Genomic DNA, 19,629 nt, shown 5'->3' on the forward strand with positions numbered 1-19,629 from the left:
ACTCTCACTATTATGTTAGATCCACTATGGACTGGAGTCTCACTATTATGTTAGATCCACTATGGACTGGACTCTCACTATTACGTTAGATCCACTATGGACTGGACTCTCACTATTATGTTAGATCCACTATGGACTGGACTTTCACAATATTATGTTAGATCCACTATGGACTGGACTCTCACAATATTATGTTAGATCCACTATGGACTGGACTCTCACTATTATGTTAGATCCACTATGGACTGGACTCTCACTATTACGTTAGATCCACTATGGACTGGACTCTCACTATTATGTTAGATCCACTATGGACTGGACTTTCACAATATTATGTTAGATCCACTATGGACTGGACTCTCACACTATTATGTTAGAGCCACTATGGACTGGACTCTCACTATTATGTTAGATCCACTATGGACTGGACTCTCACTATTATGTTAGATCCACTATGGACTGGACTTTCACAATATTATGTTAGATCCACTATGGACTGGACTCTTACACTATTATGTTAGATCCACTTTAGACTGGACTCTCACTATTATGTTGGATCCACTATGGACTGGACTCTCACAATATTATGGTAGATCCACTATAGACTGGATTCTCACTATTATGTTAGATCCACTATGGACTGGACTCTCACAATATTATGTTAGATCCACTATGGACTGGACTCTCACAATATTATGTTAGATCCACTATGGACTGGACTCTCACTATTATGTTAGATCCACTATGGACTGGACTCTCACACTATTATGTTAGAGCCACTATGGACTGGACTCTCACTATTATGTTAGATCCACTATGGACTGGACTCTCACTATTATGTTAGATCCACTATGGACTGGACTTTCACAATATTATGTTAGATCCACTATGGACTGGACTCTTACACTATTATGTTAGATCCACTTTAGACTGGACTCTCACTATTATGTTAGATCCACTATGGACTGGACTCTTACACTATTATGTTAGATCCACTTTAGACTGGACTCTCACTATTATGTTAGATCCACTTTAGACTGGACTCTCACTATTATGTTAGATCCACTATGGACTGGACTCTCACATTATGTTAGATCCACTATAGACTGGATTCTCACTATTATGTTAGATCCACTATGGACTAGACTCTCACTATTATGTTAGATCCACTATGGACTGGACTCTCACACTATTATGTTAGATCCACTATGGACTGGACTCTCACTATTATGTTAGATCCACTATGGACTGGACTTTCACAATATTATGTTAGATCCACTATGGACTGGACTCTCACAATATTATGTTAGATCCACTATGGACTGGACTCTCACTATTATGTTAGATCCACTATGGACTGGACTCTCACAATATTATGTTAGATCCACTATAGACTGGATTCTCACTATTATGTTAGATCCACTATGGACTGGACTCTTACACTATTATGTTAGATCCACTTTAGACTGGACTCTCACTATTATGTTAGATCCACTATGGACTGGACTCTCACAATATTATGTTAGATCCACTATAGACTGGAATCTCACTATTATGTTAGATCCACTATGGACTAGACTCTTACTATTATGTTAGATCCACTATGGACTGGACTCTCACACTATTATGTTAGATCCACTATGGACTGGACTCTCACTATTATGTTGGATCCACTATGGACTGGATTCTCACTATTATGTTAGATCCACTATGGACTGGACTCTCACACTAAATATGTTAGATCCACTATGGACTGGACTCTCACTATTATGTTAGATCCACTATGGACTGGACTTTCACAATATTATGTCAGACCCACTCGACGTCCATTGCATCCGGTCTCCCCTGGGGGGGGGAGGGGGTCATCTGCGGTCCTCTCCAAGGTTTCTCATAGTCATTCACATCGACGTCCCATTGGGGTTGTGAGTTTTTCCTTGCCCTTATGTGGGCTGTGCACCGCGGATGTCGTTGTGGCTTGTGCAGCCCTTTGAGACACTTGTGATTTAGGGCTATATAAGTAAACATTGATTGATTGATTGATTGATTGATTGAAGTAACGTTTATGACAACCTTTTTCCAACACACAATATAGAATGTGAGATATAACAGGATAATGCATACATTTATCATTTGTTTCCAAAACACTTACAAAAAAGTAGGACCCCCAAAAATTTACGGTGGGACCCCATTTTTATGACTTGATGGGGCCCCTGGAACCCCGTTTTGAAAGTTCCTAGCTCCAACACTGATGGAGTATTGGTGCCTGCAAAAGAGCAGCAGGCGGCTGTGGCCTGCGGGCCGCTTCTAATACTAATCAAATATCATCCCGGGGGCCATAAATAATTCATTCGGCCCGCGGGCCTTGACTTCGACACTTAAGGACTACAGCAGGCTTGGGCAATTATTTTGACTCGAGGGCCAAATTTTGAGAAAAAAAATGTGTCTGGGGGCCGGGATATTTATTTTTAGAAACACTAATACAAAACCTCACAATAATGTCTTTTTGAATGCTAAAAACATAAAAAAACGGAATGGAATTCTACATGTTTTTTACTGAATGAGACACCCAGAATGTACATGAAAATAAAGAATGTGGGATTTACAATATTAACTATGAAGGATAAAACACTGAATATTGACAACATATGAACGTCACACCCCCTCTCCATCCACATATTTTACAATCAAGCGAAACACAAAATGCAACAAACAGCAAAAATATGAACGCGAAGGGTAAAAAAAAAAAAACACCTACGATCTGATATATTTGATATATCACTAAGCTTTAGAACTTTGCTGTAAAAATCTCCTTCTGCCTCTGTCCCTGACACCCGCATTTCAGGCTGGCCGCTCTGGAAACACTCTGTGGAAACGCTCCCCACCCACACTGCTTGGTGCCTCGTCTGAGCTGCTGTGATTTAGATTACCATAGTAACTAATTAGATTACCATAGTAACTAATTAGTACCATAGTAACTAGTATATCATGCAAAGGCGCAGATTCCAACCATTGAAATACTTTGTATAGTGCAAGACTTACGGTCATTAGAAAACATCACTACACATCATAATGGCAGCTACACTTTCCATCTTAAAGATCTAAAAAAATTATTTGGAAATATCCGGTGGGCCAGATTGAAAAGCTTAACGGGCCACATGCGGCCCCCCGGGCCTTAATTTGCCCAGATCTGGACTACAGTATGGATTTTTAAATTTATTTTATTTCATTATTATTTTATTAATTAACTCAACACACAAATACAACTATTATTGTCTGTATGCACAAGTATATATCACATGTCCAAATTGTGACATCATTTGTGTGTGCACCATTGTTACAGTGATTGGCATGGAATCAGGGCCGCCCATTGTTAAATTGGGGCCCTGAGCAGAATTTTATTTTGAGGCCCCCACCCCATTACAAAAAAATTCACACTTTTTTATTTGTGTGATTTGTAAGATACAGTAGTGTACATATCAGACCTGGGCAAATTAAGGCCCGGGGGCCACATGCGGCCCGTTAAGCTTTTCTATCTGGCCCGCTGGACATTCCCAAATCATTTTTTTAGATCTTTAAGATGTAAAGTGTAGCTGCCATTATGATGTGTAGTGACGTTTTCTAGGCTCCTTTCTTTGACAAAAGAGCATAAAAACAAACAAAATAATAGTTGAAATGTAAAATGGACAGATATATCTGAAGTTGAGCTCGTAACTTAAGTGTTGAAAGTAAAAAAAAAACCTAATAAAAATGTATCACTTTATGAGTGGGGCACCTTGTGGATCCCAAATATATTTAATGGGATTTTATTTATCTTTTCACAGTGATTACTCAAAAATAATAATGAATTAAAATCAATGGTGTCCTGCATTATTGATATTTTTAAGGCTCTAATTACTTCACATCAAACATTGCTTTCTGAATGTTTTGGGCAGTGGGGGAAATACTGCATATTTCAGTTTTATTATAAAACACAAAGTTGTCTTTGACAGAAAAGGCATAAAACCTTTTTGGTTTTTTTAAGTTTACATCAACCTGAAGTTGATATACTGTAGAGATTTACTGTAAGCGTTAAATAAAAAAATACAATAATAATTTGACTTGTTTTTAACATTTTAATGACTTAGACCCTTTATGGTCCCCGAGAGCCCTGAAGGTTAAAAAACAAAAAAACAAATCCATATATTTTGTTATGGTTTGAAAATGAAAAATATCAAAATGGCCTCCGCATGCTTTAATTTTTCCGTGTGTGGCCCTCAGTGGAAAAAGTTTGGACACCTCTGCCCTAAAGGGACATGGGGGGAAAAAAATGTTTATAATTTATTTTTTATTTTTTTTAAACATGTGTCTAAAAAAATTTAAAAAATGTATTTTTTGTAAAAAAAAAATAATAATTTTTTTTTTTTTAAATAACTTTAGAAAAACTTTCTCGTGCGCACGAGAAACATGTCTAAATAAATTAAAAAAATTTAAAAAATTATAATTAAAAACATTTTTTTTTTATAACTAGAAAAACGAGATACATGTCTAAAAAAAATAAATTAAAAAAAATTATAAAAAAACATTTTTCCCCCATGTCTCTTTAGGGGCTCCGTAGTTTGTTGCATTTTTGTTGCGTTTTGCTTGATTGTAAAATATGTCAATCGGGAGGGTGTGTGACATTCATATGTTGTCAATATTCAGTGTTTTATCGTTCATAGTTAATATTGTAAATCCCACATTCTTTATTTTCATGTACATTCTGGGTGTCTCATTCAGTAAAAAAATTTTAAATTCCATTCCCTTTTTTAAGGCGGTCTGTCATAACGTTTTTAGCTTTCAATCAGACATTATTGTGAAGTTTTGAAAAATAAATATACCGGCCCCCAGACACATTTTTTTGTCAAAATTTGGCCCCCAGAGGCAAAAATAATTGCCCAGGTACATACAGACGAGGTCCAGTAGAGCCGGTCGTGTTTATAGTATACTGACCAGCGCGTGTTAGGGTCTTGTAGATGGGGCAGATGTAGATCCCAGAGGTTGGAGGTTTGCGGTTAGGTGTGGGGATGAACCAAATGGCGGCCATTTCTGTGTAGAGCTCCTTAGGTCTGGACTCTGTGAGCAGAGCGTCATTATTATTCCAGCGAGCACCCTCGATGAATAAACCACTGATGTAACAGCCCGTGTCTGGCTTCTCATTTATATCGGACACTGATTTCAGCACAACCTGAGGAGACAAGCAGACCGGTGATCAAGTCCACGCAGACGCAGACACATTAATGTGACTTTCCAATGAAGAACAAATCCATATGCAAATACCTGAAAGTCAAAACCGATGGTGTCTATGGAGATGCGGAAGCGACGCGCATAATTCTGCAGGGTTCCGGTGAGAAAAGCTTGAGGGAAATAGAAGCCGCTAATCCAGAAGACAGGCGGGATGCCATTGGAGATCCATGCCTGAAGAAAAGTGATCCTCTTCAGCAGATCCGAAACCCAGGAGGCCAGAGGCTTGAGGGACGGGTAGGCCTGAATGGGGCAACACAAACACACGCACAATCACGAGGTGGTCTAGTGGCTAGGATTCGGCGCTCTCACCGCCGCGGCCCGGGTTCGATTCCCGGTCAGGGAACAGTATTCTTTTAACCCTTGTGTAATGTTCATATTGTTGTTACTCAGCCAGCGTTTGTGGGTCTGATGGACCCGTTGCATTTTGTGGCTTTTAATGCCTCACAATCAAACACTTCTTTGTTAAAATACTGAACAGATGTTTACCTTATCCCAATAAACATCTGTTCAGTATTTGAACATAAAAGTGTTTGATTGTGAGGCATTAAAAGCCACAAAATGCAACGGGTCCATCAGACCCACAAACGCCGGCTGAGTAACAACAATATGAACGTTGCACGGAAAATTTCTCTGCCAGTTTCTGCATCGCACAGGGATTCTTCTTTTGTGTTTCTGCACCTACGGTTCCCACACAAGGTTTCAACATTGTTTGTCAACACTGTCTGCTCTCATTTTCTCGCACATTTGACCCTCTGATGTTCTGTGTACCTACACTCTGTCCTCCTCCTGTCTAGGCCTGTTGTGTGTGTGTGTGTGTGTGTGTGGGTGCGTGTGGTACACAGAACATCAATTTCCACACTTCTTTTAGTCCCGGGTCCAGTGGACCCGGACATCTTATATGTAATAGAAATGTGTATGGTGTGTGGTCATTAAAATATGTATTCTGATATATGTTCTTCACAGAAAATTAGCCAAAGTCAGTGAGTCTCAGTTTGAAAAATGTATCAATTGTATCATTTTTCTTTTAATAAAAAAAGGAAAACGGGTCCCACAGACCCGAACACCACAAAAGGACTATTATTTTGCATGTTTAGCATATCTTGTCTGTGCTCATTTCTTTTTCTCAGTCAGTTATATTGTCATGCATTACAATAGTCCTAAACGCCCTCAGAGAAGCTACAATCAAATATCTTTCTGTCCTTTTGTCCTCGTACATGTTGTATAAAATCAACAGCTTTATTATAATGACCGTGACAGCTTGTTTAATTAAATACATATGGTTATTTATTATTAGTTTAGTTACAATTAATCAATGTTAGCACTGTGTAATTGGAAATGCCCCCCTCTACCTCAAAGAACTACTCACCCCCAAATCCTCCATACGACACCTCCGCTCCGGACAGGCTAACCTCCTCCAACCTCCGAGGACAAAGCTACGAACAATGGGAGTCCGGGCTTTCTGCTCCGCCGCTCCCAGTCTGTGGAACGCTCTCCCTGACCACCTGAGGGCACCACAGACTGTGGATGCTTTTAAAAAAGGCTTAAAAACCCTTCTTTTTAAAAAATGCCTTTTTTTTTTAGATGCATACTAATTTTAGCTATTTGTCTGTTCTAGTTCTTATTTTTATTTATTTTTTGTTATCTTTTAATTTTATTTATTTTTTTAATACACTGTAGCACTTTGAGGTTATTTACTCAATGTAAAGTGCTTTCTACAAATAAAATATACTATTATTATTATTGTATGTAAATATATTTTTATCATGTCTTATGAGTCCCTTCTTTTGCAGTACATTTGATCATGTCAAGCGGTGTCAAACGGTGCGTTGTGGAAGACGCAGGAGGTTGTAGTGATTTTTTAAGATGCAGACGAACGAGGTGGCACCGTGCAGTAAAAAAAAAGGGATATTTATTGATAAACAGACAAACAGCGAGAGCAACAGGGAAGACTATGAAGAAAACAAAACTGCTGAAACCCAGCAAAACACTCACAGGACATGTGGAGCAGACGGCGTCCACAAAGTACGTGCGTACGAGAGCTTGGCATCAGAAAGCATAGTCGATCGTCACCCGTGAACAGAGAATAATGTTCCCCACAACGAAAGTAGGATCGACTTAAATAGTCTTGAGTGCAAACAGAAAACAGGTGAGGGGAAATGCTCGGGGACAGAAGTGAACCAGCCAAGGGAAAACACCAACAAAACCGGAAGAGCTGCCATAATAAAAGCACAGGACAGGAACTAAAACACTAAACACCGAAGAACACTAACAAAACGCAACCTAAGGCACGGCCTGGTGTAACCAGCCATGACAGATCAGTATTTTTATTTTTGTAATCAGCCTGACCTAAGCGTTGATATTATTTGTTATAACGCATGGTTTTATGTCATTTGACAAAGTTCATCATGTTAAACCAGACCTGGGCAAATTAAGGCCCGTTAAGCTTTTAAATCTGTCCCGCCGGACATTCCCAAATATGTTTTTTAGATCTTTAAGATCAAAACTGTCACTGCCATTATGATGTGCATTGATGTTTTCTAATGAGCGTAAGTCTTGAACTATACAAAGTATTTCAATTCTTGGAATCTGCACTTCTGCATGATATACTAGTTACTATGGTAATCTAATTAGTTACTATGGTAATCTAAGTCACAGCAGCTCAGACGAGGCACCAAGCAGTGTGGGTGGGGAGCGTTTCCACAGAGTCTTTCCAGAGGGGCCCGCCTGAAATGTGGGTGTCAGGGACAGATTCTAAAGCTTAGTGATATATCAGATTGTAGGGGATTTTTTTTTTCCACCCTTCGCGTTCAAATTTCGCTGTGTTTGTTGCATTTTTGTCGTGTTTCGCTTGATTGTAAAATATGTGGATGGAGAGGGGGGTGTGACGTTCATATGTTGTCAATATTCAGTGTTTTATCCTTCATAGTTAATATTGTAAATCCCACATTCTTTATTTTCATGTACATTCTGGGTGTCTCATTCAGTAAAAAAATTTTAAATTCCATTCCGTTTTTTAAGGCGGTCTGTCATAACGTTTTTAGCTTTGAATCAGACATTATTGTGAGGTTTTGTATTAGTGTTTCTAAAAACAGGACCCAAGCACACATACAGTACAGCGGGTCCCAAACTCTGGAACGACCTCCCTCTCCATGTGAGACAGGCCCCTTCTTTGGCTATTTTTAAGACCCTTCTTAAAACCCATTTTTATTCACTGGATTTTAACCCAGCATGAGACTTTAAATTGTTTTTAACTTTTTTAACTCTTTTTAACTGCTTTTTATCTAACAAATTGTTCTTAGGGTAATTTGTATTTGCTTTTTCAATGTGTATTTTACTTCTGTTTTAAATGTTATTTTTTAGTCTGTCCTTTGCCTCTATTTCTTTGTGGTGTACAGCTCTTTGTTCTTCAACTGTGGGTTTTTTTAAAGGGCTGTATAAATAAAGTAGGTATGGTATAGCAGATTATCACAGTTTACACACACACACACACTCACACACACACACATACATATATACATAAATATATACATATATACATAAATATATATATATATATATATATATATATATATATATATATATATATATATATATATATATATATATATATATATATATATGTAAATATATATATGTAAATATATATATATATATATATATACATATATATAGATGGATCGATAGATACACCGGCCCCCAGACACATTTTTTCCTCTAAATTTGGCCCCCCGAGTCAAAATATTTGCCCAGGCCTGTGCTAAACTGTAAGTAAGTTAGATATAATTATTGAATATGATTAAAATCAAGAGTAAGATCACTATTTCAGTGTTTTAATATTTGAGCGTGCCCTGGGCCCCTCTGCTGTGGAAAAGTTGGGCCTGAGGTCAAAAAGGTTAAGAACCTACTCGAAAACTTACCATATTTTGCAAAAAAATACACACACACACAGACACACACACACATATATATAAATATATATATATTATATTAGTATATAAATATATATATATATATATATATATATATGTATAAATATATATTATATTAGTATATAAATATATATATATATATATGTATAAATATATATTATATTAGTATATAAATATATATATATATATATATATATATATATATATATATATATATATATATATATATAAATATATATGTATATTAAAATATTATATATAAATATTATATATATAATATATATATATTTAAGTTAAAAAAAAATTATAATATATATATATATATATATATATATATATATATATATATATATATATATATATATATATATATATATATATATATATATATATAATAGATGGATAGATAGATACACCGGCCCCCAGACACATTTTTTTCCTCTAAATTTGGCCCCCCGAGTCAAAATATTTGCCCAGGCCTGTGCTAAACTGTAAGTAAGTTAGATATAATTATTGAATACGATTAAAATCAAGAGTAAGATCACTATTTCAGTGTTTTAATACTTGAGCGTGCCCTGGGCCCCTCTGCTGTGGAAAAGTTGGGCTTGAGGTCAAAAAGGTTAAGAACCTACTCGAAAACTTAACATATTTTGAAAAAAAATTGTCATGACAAGACACATGAAAAACATTAAAGACCAGTAAGACACCCTGCTGGTCATTTGCCATTTTGGTTTTCAGGTGCCATTTTGGTTGGAGCCATTAGGTCAGTTGATTCTTCTTTAAATGTTATAACCCGAGATGTGTTTATTTTGTCTTATGGGGCAATAGAAATTGAGATGTGGGCTGCAAATGGCCCCCGGGCCGCACATTGAACACCCCTGGTTTAGTGCATTCATGGTCACTACATGCATGATTTAGGAGTGCAACGTCTTCAGCGACATCAAGAAATTGGCATCATCCGGAAAAAATTCTCAGGGAATCGGCATGTTTTATTTGGCAATGTCTCGGTAAAAGGATGACCCGGAGGAAGAGGTCTCAACCTAAAGTCGCCTCTCATTCTTCGAGTGATTTCCTCGACTCCTCAGTGGAGTCTGTGTGAAAGAAGTCGAGGTACAAAACGTGAATAGACTCTTGCAAAAAAAGGAAACGAAACCAAGCCGCTGAATCATTTCCTGCAATTGAGCGAGGAAGTGAACACATCCTAATAGCTCACGGGGTGACAGTCCTTGCAGCATACAGTTCATATGTGTTCATCTGCACGGAAGCATGAGTGGAGATTTAGAACTTCTACTTAAGCGTGGCCCAATTTATGAGCTGTATCTGCCAGAGCTGGAAAATATTTTGACTCGGGGGCCACATTGAGAGAATATGTGTATGTGTGTATAAATGATATATCAGTGTTTCCCACACATTCATTTATTTGTGGCGGCCCGCCACGAAAGAATTACGTCCGCCACAAATTTTAAAAAATTTAAAAAAAAAAAAAAAACCTTTTTTTTTTTTTTTTTTTGTCCTGTCCAGTTTCTCAGGCAAATCATATAGTTGATGTAGATGCCCATATAGGCTGTTCAGATTTACTTTACAAAAGAGAAGTGTAGGATACTTCTCTTGTTGCCTTATTTGTATTTGACCACTACTGTTTTCTGTTTATTTGTTACTGACTGTGGCAGGACACCTCTGCCTCTGTTTCACTTTATGTTGCTGGTAAATAATATGGTTGTAGTAGTAGGCTAAAGTTAAATTATTTAGTATGCACTAATTAAAGGGGCAGAGCTTTAAGAGACATTTTAGCTTTTATATTTTATAAGATATATTTTTTGTAAGAACCACAATTAATAAATATATTTCAGTGAATAACTTATTGTTCAAATCTGTATATAAATATGTACATAAAGTGTTGTAATTATATTGTAAAATGGATGGATGGATGGATGGATGGATGGATGGATGGATGGATGGACGTTTAAAACAAAACTGTTATTATTAATTAGTAAGTATACATTTTTTGAGCCTTTTTAGAGAAAATCATATCATTGTAGTAAATTATGCAAATTACTCGATGATGTCATGGTGACCACGCCTATAGCCACGCCCCCACCGCCACAGGTATCTTGGCAGTATATGTATATACATATTTAGCTGTAAAAATATGCTGTATAGTATGTTTGTTTGGGTCCTTTTTTTCCAGGAACGCTAATACCAAAAGTCACAATGTCCAATAGAGTTCTAAAAAAGTTATGACAGACCGCCTCAAAAAAAGGAATGGAATTTTACAGTTTTTTACTGAATGGGACCCCCCAAAATGTACATGAAAATAAAGAAAGTGGGATTTACAATATTAACTATGAACAATAAAACACGGAATATTAACAACATATGAACATCGCTCCTCTTTTACTTCTCAGACCAGCTTTTCCATAGTGTAAATGTAAAAAAACAGCAACATCTGGTATTAAAGTTTAATAAACACCTATAATATAATATATCACTTTTATGCAGAAATTTGTTGTAAAAAGCGGGGTAGCGGGGGGTGTATATTGTAGCGTCCTGGAAGAGTTAGTGCTGCAAGGGGTTCTGGGTATTTGTTCTGTTGTGTTTATGTTGTGTTACGGTGTGGATGTTCTCCCGAAATGTGTTTGTCATTCTTGTTTGGTGTGGGTTCACAGTGTGGCGCATATTTGTAACAGTGTTAAAGTTGTTTATACGGCCACCCTCAGTGTGACCTGTATGGCTGTTGACCAAGGAGTAGACATCGAAAGGGTAAAAGAAACCAGATTTTTGGGAGTATTAATAGATGATCAAATGAACTGGAAATCTCATATACAAAACATACAACATAAGGTGGCAAAAAACATCTCAATAATGAATAAAGCAAAATACGTCCTGGGCCAAAAATCACTTCATATTCTCTACTGCTCGCTAGTGTTACCATATCTGAGTTATTGTGCAGAAATATGGGGAAATAACTACAAATGTGCACTACATTCCCTAACCGTGTTACAAAAAAGATCAGTTAGAATAATACATAATGTTGGATATAGACAACATACAAACCCTTTAATTATTAAGTCAAAAATATTAAAGTTTGATGATTTGGTAAAATTGCAAACAGCTAAAATGATGTACAAAGCAAACTATAACCTGCTACCAAAGAATGTACAACAATTCTTCTCAACTAAAGAGGAGAAATATAACCTTAGAGGAAAAAATAATTTAAAACATTTCTATGCACGTACAACACTTAGAATTTTTAGCATATTAGTATGTGGAATTAAATTATGGAATGGATTAAGTAAAGAAGTTAAAAATTGTACTGATATGATCCAGTTTAAGAGGTTGTTCAAAATAATAGTGCTTACAAAGTACAAAGAAGAAGAATTATGAGAAACACTTTCAACCTTATTGAAAATAAGATATTCTTCATCTCAGTATGTTAATAATGACTGAATTAATTAATTACATATTACAAAACTGTTGCGTATACTAATTCACAGATATTTTATTATATAAAAAGGTCAGTGAATGATTCTATATATTTGTAAACGCTTTGAAGTGGGAAAGGGGTAGGATTAAATAAGCTTTGCTTCTTCCTACTCCTTTTCGGGCATGATGTAAAATGAAATGATATGAAATTGTGTGATGTATTATGATGTAAGTGTGTTCATGTTCGAAATAAACTAAAGAAAGAAAGAAAAGAAAGAAAGTATGCCTTGCATTCACTTGTGTGTGTGACTGGGCCGGCACGCAAAGGCAGTGCCTTTAAGGTTTATTGGCGCTGCATACTTCTCCCTACGTCCGTGTACACAGCGGCGTTTTAAAAAAGTCATATATTTTACTTTTTGAAACCGATACCGATAATTTCCGATATTACATTTTAAAGCATTTATCGGCCGAAAATATTGGCAGTTCGATATTATCGGACATCTGTAATTATTAGAGATGATTAAAGTGTAAATATATGTAATTGTACATTTAGTTTTGTAATACATTTATTAAGAAAAGATAAGGTACTTTATTTACACATATTATTTCCACCCTTTCGGGGGTCACACAAATTGATGTGGCCCCCGGGCCTTGAGTTTGACATCAGTGACCTAAGTTGAGGTACTACTGTAGCTCTATGTCTTTTATTATTGTACGAGGACATTACTATGGAGTGTTGAGGTGTTAGTGCCAAATAAGTCACAGCACACTGTTGCACTTTGCTTCTAAGACATTCAAAATAAATTGAACCTTGTTAAACCGCCCAACTTTGTGACGGATGCAACTTTCCTCGTCAAAAGCTCCGCAATGTGACCTCTGGACCCTTGTATCATGCAGACAATCAGAAGGGGTTGTAAAATATATTTGTGTCTGTGTGAGCGTGTTACCTTGGCCTCCACATGTCAGGAACGCCATTGTTGTACAGGCTGTTGGCCATAAGCTCCAGTTCTGATGACATCACCACCAAACCCTTTAGAGCTTTCACAATATCACTGAGACTCTGTGCAATGACAGCCAGCAAAGTGTTATATCTGGAAAAGGACAAAAGTCACGGTGCAATGTTACTTCCTTTTTACTGTATTGTTTATATTTTGAAGCAAACATATTAAGATTCAAGTACAACAGGTGGCGTCAAATATTGGTTTAAGTTTAACAGTTAGTTTAGTTATTCCATAACCGGCTTACAGAAGATCGGAAAGTCTTTCCTTTCACTTCCTTTTGGTACAATGTCAGTATTTCCAAATATTTCTCCATATAATAAATCAATCTTTATCTCATCCAGCATTTAAAATAACTTGTGTTATTTCTCAAATAACTCATTTTGGCTAATCACATTTGCATTTATGTGGATTTAAGTCAATCTGTATGTATTTATGAGCCCCACACAGCGGTTACAACTTCCTCATGCAACGTATTATTTTTCTACTCTACTACAAAGGCAAGTAGTGATGTGCGATACCACTGATTTTCTTTCAGATCCGATACCGAGTAAAATTCAGGCTTGTAATACCAATCGTACCGATACTTTGTGCAAATGTACCTAATTTGTTTTTAAAAGTTGTGTGTGTGCAAATAATAACATATCAATCGAAAACAACCAAAGTAAAAAGAGCAACAAATTGGAATGTCATTCGGAAAAGCTCAAAATGTTCAAACTAATAATTAGTTATAATATATTTAGTCACCTATAACACACAGTGTTGTCTTTAAATATATATAATATCTGTTTAAAGCAGACCTGGGCTCTTTGTGCGTCCCTGTCGGCCCGCGTGAGGCCAATCATAAATTACAAAATACATTTTAAAAAGTATCTATGTCGAGTGTGCAATACAACGGTGCTGCTTTTGTTTTGAAAAGTTGGCAGGTGTGACAACAGATGGTTGTCCAAATCTGACGGGGAAAAATTTTGGACTTTTAAAGAGGATGCAGGATAAAGTGACAGAAATTAACCCTGTGCAGAAATTGACATTTTTGCATTGTATTATACATCAGGAAGTGTTGTGTAAGACAGTGTTAAAAAATAAAACCATCAAAAGCAATATGCTTTTGTATAAAGTTAAGTTAGGTTAAATGAAATTATTATTATTAATTATTATTATTATTATTTATTTTACCGTATATCAAAAATAATATTGAGCAAAATTTAATTGAAATATTGTCGATGCGGTCCCCGGTAAAAATTAATTGCCCACCCCTGGTTGAAAGGGTATTTTAAAATAAAATCAAAAAATCAAAATGGCCCCCCCATTCCTGACTTTTCAGTATGCAGCCCGTGGTGGAAAAAGTTTAGACACTCTTGATGAAAATATTAGAACCTTTCAAAATAAAAAAATAAAAATATGCTTTAAATGTAAACAAAGTTTAGTTATCGGTTAATCAAAAAATTAAATAATATAAACTTACAAATTAATTAATTACAAATATTACAACAACCATAATGAACACTTAAATGTGTGACTGAATGTTAGTATTTTTGTATAAGCAGAATTTTTGAGAAACTAGATCATTCACACAGTTACACAATCATGTTATCACTTTATTCTACTCTTACTTTGATTGCACAAAATCCTTGAAATTGCCACAAATGCGCCAGTACCGAGACCGACGAGAGTTAAAACCATGTTTACTTCCGTAAACACTGCAGTGCGTGCGATGTCTGCATGTGGGTCAGATTGCATTCACATTAGAAATCGCTTGTCTTTTGTAATGTAAACGGCCACTAAAAAGATCGGATTTGACAAATAAAAATCTGAATTGAACCCTGCAATGTGAACTTAGCCATAATACTGTAACTTTCAGACTATGAGGCGCAATTAAAATCCTTTCATTTTCTCAAAAATTGCCTAATGTACGGAATAATTCTGGTTGTGTTTACCGACCTCGAAGCAATTTTATTTGGTACATGGTGTAATGATAAGTGTGACCAGTAGATGGCAGTCACACATAACAGATACGTGTAGACTGCAATATGACGCCAGTAAACAACACCAAAACTTTAAATGTTCCATTGAAAATAAAGAACATTAGACATGGCACTCAAAAATCTGTCAAAATGTTTTAGTACGACTTTGAAGCCGCACCGCTTGATGGATTGTCGGCCCATTACAGCTACCATAGTCAGAGATACAAGTATTACTATGTGTATAAGGACCGCAAAATGGCACCCATTAGCAGACATATTATCTGGTGTTTTGTTTCACAATATTATGCAAAACCAACTTTTTTAACTTCTGGTACGTGCTTATCTGTATTTGGGATCTGCATAAGTCCTGAAAATTTGCGCCCGTCCGCCTTTGTAGTCTGTGACGACTTCGTAGTCGATAAGCTTCTTCTTTTTCTCTACCTTCTTGTTATGGGACATTCATCCTCTGCTGTTGCCATTTCTAATATAAAGTAGTGTAAAGTCCTTACTTATATCTGTCAGTATACTCGCTATGGAAGCGATAAAAACTACCGGTGTAGTGAGTTTACATTATTCATCCAAGGAACTTTAGTTATTAGAGAGTTCCGGTCTGACAATTTTTCACAGGACACATTTCCGGCGTTGTTGTTGCACTAGTGAGCCACGGATGAGGAGATGCTGCTCCGTTATTGATTGGAGTAAAGTCTGAATGTCATTAAAACAGTTAGCTCCATCAAAAAAACAAAAAAAACGGCGCATCCTGAAGCGACTTGAAGATGATCTGTAAAACATCATCTATGCAACATTTTGACCAAAGAACCACCATTACATGTTATGTAGATGTAGTAGAATTTCTGACCTTTGAACTATATTTCATGTCTGTCAAGAATGTACGCTCATTTCATTTCTCTTCTATTCTGGCCAAAGTTGAATATGAAGTCGTGCCAACCTGTCTATAAAATGTTTTGATTGTCTAAGTATGACTAAGGGATTCGAGTTTGTTATGGATCAGACAGGTCAAAACATCAAGACCGTGACGCACGAGGAAAACAGATTGACGCACGAAGAAACAGATAAAATGGGCAGGAGACCAGGACTCTAGAGAGATTGCTTTTGTTGTGTGTCCTCCGGAGGACGTCTGTTTGTTTGCAGGGACAAAACAATCCAACTTAAGCACTTTTGACTATGAGTAAATAAACTTTTTGTACTAAATTCACTTTTGTTGCTGTTTAAGCTTCGGACAATCCACCACATAGACCACAAGAAAAAATAAATAATAATATGACCCCTTTAATGCGCCTTATAATCCGGAGCGCCTTTTGTATGAAAATAGACTTGAATAGACCCGCTCATCGGCAAATGCGCCTTATGGTCCGGAAAATACGGTGATTTATTTCACGTCGACCCCACTTTGTGAACCACTTCACTAATAATGCAAGAGGCGTCCAAGCTGTGGACATTCTGACAGAGTAAAAGAGATAAAGTTTACCATGAATTGATTAACGTGGACCCCGACTTAAAGGCCTACTGAAACCCACTACTAGCGACCACGCAGTCTGATAGTTTATATATCAATGATGAAATCTTAACATTGCAACACATGCCGATAAAGTGCAATTTGAAATTTCCCGGGAAACTTCCGGTTGAAAACGTCTATGTATGATGACGTTTGCGCGTGACATCAATGGTTGAAGCGGAAGTATTCGGACACATTGTATCCCAATACAAACAGCTCTGTTTTCATCGCAAAATTCCACAGTATTCTGGACATCTGTGTTGGTGAATCTTTTGCAATTTGTTTAATGAACAATGGAGACTGCAAAGAAGAAAGCTGTAGGTGGGATCAGTGTATTAGCGGCTGGCCGCAGCAACACAACCAGGAGGACTTTGAGTTGGATAGCAGACGCGCTATCCAACGCTAACCGCCGACCACATCGATGATCGGGTGAAGTCCTTCGTCGCGCCGTCGATCGCTGGAACGCAGGTGAGCACGGGTGTTGATGAGCAGATGAGGGCTGGCGTAGGTGGATAGCTAATGTTTTTAGCATAGCTCTGTCGAGGTCCCGTAGCTAAGTTAGCTTCAATGGCGTCGTTAGCAACAGCATTGCTAGGCTTCGCCAGGCTGGAAAGCATTAACCGTGTGGTTACAGGTCCAGGGTTTAATAGTTTTGTTGATTTTCTGTTTATCCTTCCAGTCAGGGGCTTATTTCTTTTGTTTCTATCTGCAGTTAAGCCCGATGCTATCACGTTAGCTCCGTAGCTAAAGTGCTTCACCGATGTATTGTCGTGGAGATAAAAGTCACTGTGAATGTCCATTTCGCGTTCTCGACTCTCATTTTCAAGAGGATATAGTATCCGAGGTGGATTAAAATACAAATCCGTGATCCACAATAGAAAAAGGAGAAAGTGTGGAATCCAATGAGCCTTTGTACCTAAGTTATGGTCAGAGCGAAAAAAGATACGTCCTGCACTGCACTCTAGTCCTTCACTCTCACGTTCCTCATCCACAAATCTTTCATCCTGGCTCAAATTAATGGGGTAATCGTCGCTTTCTCGGTCCGAATCTCTCTCGCTGCTGGTGTAAACAATGGGGAAATGTGAGGAGCCTTTCAACCTGCGACGTCACGCTACTTCCGGTACAGGCGAGGCTTTTTTTTATCAGCGACCAAAAGTTGCGAACTTTATCGTCGATGTTCTCTACTAAATCCTTTCAGCAAAAATATGGCAATATCGCGAAATGATGAAGTATGAGACATAGAATGGATCTGCTATCCCCGTTTAAATAAGAACATTTCATTTCAGTAGGCCTTTTAAACAAGTTGAAAAACTTATTCGGGTGTTACCATTTAGTGGTCAATTGTACGGAATATGTACTGTACTGTGCAATCTACTAATAAAAGTTTAATCAATGAATCAATCAAAAGTTGAGGTTGTCACCTGATGACCTCCTGCATAAGGACTGTGTTCATGGACTCTTCATAGAGCACAGGGTACTTGTCCATCACCTCTTGAATATCAAAAGGCTGCGGGACCTTCACCACGATTCCGCTTACTATTTCCTCCACTATCTGTTGTGCAGGAAGAGGTCGGTCAACAGTTACACAAAAAAAACCAACACAGTGCACACTAAGTAGGACTTGAGAAAAAATAAACACCTCCTCCAGGGTCTTGCCTCCAGCAGACGCAGTTCGAGGCTGGAGACGTAGCACAGCTCCCAGCAGAGCAAACGTCTCGTTCTGGGCAAAGCTGATGTTCGCGTTGTCATGGAGACCAAAGATCTCAGGTGTATCGTTGATGGGCAGGCTGTGGATGTATGCTAAGTAACCCTACGGGCGGACATGTCATGCATTCACACCAAGTGAGTCATTTAAAGTGAGGGTGTGACTTGTAAAAAGAACATTTACAGCGATTGTGAGAAAGAAAACAACATAATGCTAGGGGTGTAACGGTACGTGTATTTGTATTGAACCGTTTCGGTACGGGGGGTTCGGTTCGGAGGTGTACCGAACGAGTTTCCACACAAACATATTAAGCTAAGCTAAAGTCTTAACAAGCTGCTCCGCTTCCTTCTGCCTGTCTCTGTCAGTACTCTACACCAGTGTTTTTCAACCACTGTGCCGCGGCACACTAGTGTGCCGTGAGATATTGTCTGGTGTGCCGTGGAAAATTATGCAACTTCACCTAATTGGTCCAAAAAATATTTTTTGCAAATCAATAATTATAATAATGTGCCGTTGTCTAGTGCAGTGTTTTTCAACCTTTTTTGGTATGTAAAAGGTATGTAACGCTTAAACCAAAAATGAACAAAAGGCAAGTCCCGCTAGGAAAAGGCACTGAAGCATAGGGATGGCTATGCAAAACAAAAGTAAAACTGAACTGGCTACAAAGTAAACAAAAACAGAATGCTGGACGACAGCAAAAACTTAAAGCGTGTGGAGCAGGGAGACGGCGTCCACAAAGTACATCCATACATGACATGACAATCAACAGTGTCCCCACAAAGAAGGATAGCGTACGCACAACTTAAATAATCTTGATTGCGGAAACAAAGCA

General features: G+C 37.3%; 1 protein-coding gene across 1 annotated transcript in view; it reads right to left on the bottom strand.

Moving 5' to 3' along the window:
• dnah1 (dynein, axonemal, heavy chain 1) overlaps window positions 1–19,629 on the bottom strand; it is a 137,720-nt gene that overhangs the window by 4,307 nt on the left and 113,784 nt on the right. The window contains 6 exon segments of the mRNA XM_062044902.1: window positions 4,969–5,203; window positions 5,296–5,502; window positions 13,385–13,391; window positions 13,568–13,705; window positions 18,514–18,644; window positions 18,732–18,902. Of these exon segments, the coding sequence (XP_061900886.1) occupies window positions 4,969–5,203; window positions 5,296–5,502; window positions 13,385–13,391; window positions 13,568–13,705; window positions 18,514–18,644; window positions 18,732–18,902 (889 nt within the window).

This window comes from Entelurus aequoreus, linkage group LG01, assembly GCF_033978785.1.
Source record: "Entelurus aequoreus isolate RoL-2023_Sb linkage group LG01, RoL_Eaeq_v1.1, whole genome shotgun sequence".
Taxonomy (NCBI): Eukaryota; Metazoa; Chordata; class Actinopteri; order Syngnathiformes; family Syngnathidae; genus Entelurus; species Entelurus aequoreus.